The 4,367-nt window shown below is 40.6% G+C and overlaps 2 protein-coding genes across 2 annotated transcripts; both read right to left on the bottom strand.

Moving 5' to 3' along the window:
• Positions 1-1,207: 1,207 nt before the first annotated feature.
• SARC_10777 (hypothetical protein) lies at positions 1,208-2,025 on the bottom strand (the record flags this gene model as incomplete). The annotated part of the gene is made up of 2 exons (XM_014295166.1): positions 1,208-1,434; positions 1,470-2,025. The coding sequence occupies 2 exons, from the start codon at positions 2,023-2,025 to the stop codon at positions 1,208-1,210; spliced, it is 783 nt and encodes a 260-aa protein (XP_014150641.1).
• Positions 2,026-2,061: 36 nt separating this feature from the next.
• On the bottom strand, positions 2,062-2,439 carry SARC_10776 (hypothetical protein; the record flags this gene model as incomplete). Its single annotated transcript, XM_014295165.1, has 1 exon — positions 2,062-2,439. The coding sequence occupies one exon, from the start codon at positions 2,437-2,439 to the stop codon at positions 2,062-2,064; it is 378 nt and encodes a 125-aa protein (XP_014150640.1).
• Positions 2,440-4,367: the final 1,928 nt, after the last annotated feature.

The following is a 4,367-nucleotide window of genomic DNA, read 5'->3' as shown; positions in this document are numbered from 1 at the left end:
CAGATATGTATACGTATATGGTTATGTCTATGTACACATTTAAATACAAATATACGTTTTCGTCTCACACCTCCAAGTATGCAATTATGTCAACAAAACACACTATAGGATGATATGATCGTCTACACTTGTTACCTCCAGTTCCTCGGCTACCAAGTCCTCAGTATTCGGCATGTTCGACAACTGCGGACGACAGTATAAGTCGATGTTCTCAGTCGCAAATAATCTTATTCTTTTTCACGTATTAAAAGGGCCAGTGCTAAAAGAACGATGAAGGAAATATAGTACAATACACTTTGTACGTCAGAAAGCTGAACATGTATGTGAACAACCTGTATCTGAATACATGTCCGGGGTGACCTGTGAATGTCAATGGATGATGAATAGACTGAGCATCGACTGTTTATATTTCACATAAATATTTATATCTGCATCTACATTTGAATTTTTTTCATTTTACAGAAAGAGGACCAAAACATGATATGAGGCATAGCCCGCCAAATTTTAAAACACATAAATAAGGAAAATGTTATAGTAAACGTTTAACGCAAACTATACGATTTAACGTAAAAAAGGTAACTGCTCTCAGTTCTCACTCAAGAAAAACACACCTAAATACATATATATCGACGAAGAATAATGCAGCTAGCTATATTGCTCCTGCTGTTGCGAGGATGACATCGAGAATAAAGAAAAGTATCAGTTTTCATCAACGACTGCTCTATACGTGCGAATCGTATTGGCTACGATACATATTTACTGAGGGGTTCCCTCTTATTGAATATGAAAGTAGCAGGTCTTATAGCTGTTTAAGTTCAACCTAACAGCGCTGTTAAACAGCTTCTCCCCCGGCACTCTCAAACAGCCAGATATTGTAATTTGTTGTATCCAATACAGACTCGAAACATACAGACGATCCAATATGCCACGTGTGCAGATCATTTTCCAGGTTAAACTCCTGGATCAGCCAAGGTAGCTTCTGGTCTGAGATCTGGTCCAAGCCAAATCTAGGGAAGTAGGTATTACCGACTTGTTTCACAACCTCAACAAGTATATATCTATTACTTTCCATATCTCTCTGGAGTGCTGCCAGATACTCATCCTCATCATTACGACCCGTGTCGATGTCAGTGTATTGGTAAGTCACCACCCTCGGGTGGCTGGCATTTGCGCGATAATTTAAAGATAACTTGGAATTACGGAACTGCTAAACTCTTTTCTCTGGATTTCCGTTCAGTTCGTCCACCTCCTGATAGACCTCATGCGGGAACTGAGTTGCATCAAACTGAGCCACACTGGTCAGAAGGTAGCCTCTAGTTTGGTCAGCAAAGGCTCGAAATTCCAGCTCATTCGCGTCCAGGATGCCCTGTTCTACTATGTCGCGCTGAGGTACAGCGACAATGAGGAAATCGAACTCTTCTACCACGTTATCATCTGTCACGATTTTCACAGGTTTGTATCAGAATCACCATGTTCGCTTTCACGCTCGATCTTAGCAATGTTGTAATCGAACCGGATCTTGCTACGTAGGTTGTGATGTTCTGCGATTTGCTCGAACAAGTTCTGAAAGCCGTGTTTGAGAACACTGGTCACATCCCGGCCACCTGGCTGAAAGCTCATAATTACGTCTTCCAGTAGGGCAGGTGTATTCCACCATAACCCATAAAGTGTTGGGATATGTGAGAGCTCGCCATAGTAGTTGTTCGCTTGTAGTGCAGTGAACAAGGGAACTAATAGGTGCAGAGCGTGTTCCTCCAGAAACTGTTGGAACGGCCGACGTATCCGTTCCAGAGCGAGCTTGGAAGGCTGGGGAATGATGGTACCACTATACTGACCCAAGAGTTCACTATGAAGCAGTGTGTACTTCTTGATAGAGGCCAGTAGCAGGATCATGCACTGCCGCTCGTCTGTTATATCTTCGAATTCGAGTGTCTGCCCTGGCAGCATGTAAGGTGTCAGCTGGGTGATGAGGTCAAGGTTTATGGAATTAGCGGAGTATCTGTACATCCACTCATCAAGCTCCATATATGAATTTGTTATACGTCGGCCGAACCATCCTCTTCATTTGTTGCCTTGATAGTAATTGTCACTCGAATACTCAATCAGTTTCTCGTCCAAGTTCTCGTTCACATACGTCCGGAGGAGGTCAAAAACAGCATCATACGCTGTATGTGTGTAGCAGGTACCCATCTCGTGGAACACCTCAGGGTCATCGGGATCTAGAAAGGAGTATGCTTTCCCCCCAATCCTGGAAGTTTTCTCGTACATGGTAATGTGGTCGTACCCGGCAGTATCAAGGCAAGAGGCCATGTGAATGCCCGCAGGTCCAGCGCGAATAATGTCGATTTTCGCATCTTTATTAAATGGCAAGGCTAGACATAGAGTGAAGTATAAGTTGGCAATACTTAATATTATCTTGGACATGATTGCACTACTCATGTTGCTTGATAGTCAAATCTAGCCATACGTGTACGTGTGAGTCGGTCTGGTCTACACTTTGGGGTTTATATTGAACTGTCTGATTCTTTTCACAAATCATCAATATCTGGCTCAAGCGAACAATTTTGCGGTCTGTGCTTCTGTCCGGAGGTAATCAATTTTACCGTAGTTCAAAGGAACCGATAAAAACGTGCACTAGCACTTATTCACGCTTCAAAGTTCTATCGCGACCGACGTCTATTATTTTTAATCCGTACTAGATTGTATGAGCAAGGCAAAGTCTATGGCAGTCCAAAAGGCCTACTAAGACACTGCTGCAAGTGTCACTTGTCTTCTTTGGAAGACTATGCTATACATTATTGAATGTCTTATTTTCTAGTACGTAGTACAAGTGCCTAAGACACAGTACATATGTATGTACTACATAGCAAATATATTATAGGTAAAACCCTGATCGAAGAGACCCTAAACCCTAAACCCCAAACCCCAAACCCTAAACCCTAAACCCTAAACTGAACCCTGCGCCTTTTTGTGTTTCAAACAAAAACCCCTGTGATTACTTTATATGGACGTATCCATAGCCGAACAACGTATCACTTTTATGTGAGAAGATCGCCAGCGATAATAGCAGACGTCTTCTGCAGAGATACCATATAAATAGCTTCACAGCATGTCGGTCAGAGGTGTGTATGCGACAAGTATGCATATACATGCACATCCAGTACGCGGTTGTATCTGATAGCTGTTCTGGTTCTTTCGTTCTGTTTTAGAAGTGTGCTTATATATGAATCGATTTTGGTCGCAGCTATTCGCAATCGTATTGCTGCGGAAATAAATAAATGGCTAGCAAGGATTTCATGCCTGAATCAGTTCTTATCTGAGGAGTTGGGGGCTGGTCTTGCATATTACTGCCAGCGTGAATACGATTGTTCTGGTATATATATTCACGTCAGTCTGTTTGAAACAATTGAGGGTACACATCTATTTAGGAGTAAATTTGTGGTATAAACATATAATCTTACTCACACAACCTGTACAATTCTCCACAAGTATTCCAGAAAACAGTTATCATACATGTTTTGTATAACGTAGTGGTACACATAGATGTATTCATTGTATCTCATCTACATAGCTTTTGTCGAATTCCAGAGTATATGAAATGCACCAATTTATACGATGCATGTGTACATATTTATGCGATACAGTAGTATACCTAAATACCTAGATGTTATCTTATCCGCATAATCCACACAACTTTCTACAGGCATTCCAGAGTACAAGTACCATCAACTGGCTTTGCTGGCTCTGCCGGCAATTGTAAGTCCTACTCGGACAATATATGTCTGGTGTCTGTCGTAGTTGGCTAGGTTGTGTGTAGCTCATACTCTGACGATACTCTGCTACAGCCCGTTCTTCATTCAATATCAATTCATATCTCTTTCAAAATCGGCAATCACAAGGCACCACCTGCACAGTATCTATCAGTTTATGTCGTATACGGTTAAATCATGTGTAGTTCATACCTTGACAATACTCTGGTAACAATTCGGCATTTCATTTCAATTCATGGCTTGGGACTACCCGTCAGTTGTATGTTGGCCGTTGTCATGGTTCCATTAGTCACCACACATGGCATAGGAACTCATACCACAGCGGGCTATTCAGTTCCGGAAGGTACAAGCATCTGTCCTGATTGTACTGAAGAAGGGATCTATATACAATATGAATAATGATACTAATTATTATAACAATAATAATAATAATAATAATAATAATAATAATAATAATAATAATAATACATATACATATAGTAAAAATATATACAATAATAACAATATATATAACAATATATATATATATATATATATATAATATACAATATATATATACACACACACACACACACACACACACACACACACACACAC

The sequence above is a fragment of the Sphaeroforma arctica genome, assembly GCF_001186125.1.
Source record: "Sphaeroforma arctica JP610 unplaced genomic scaffold supercont1.1384, whole genome shotgun sequence".
Lineage (NCBI taxonomy): Eukaryota > Ichthyosporea > Ichthyophonida > Sphaeroforma > Sphaeroforma arctica.
This window is presented reverse-complemented; position numbering and strand designations above follow the sequence as displayed.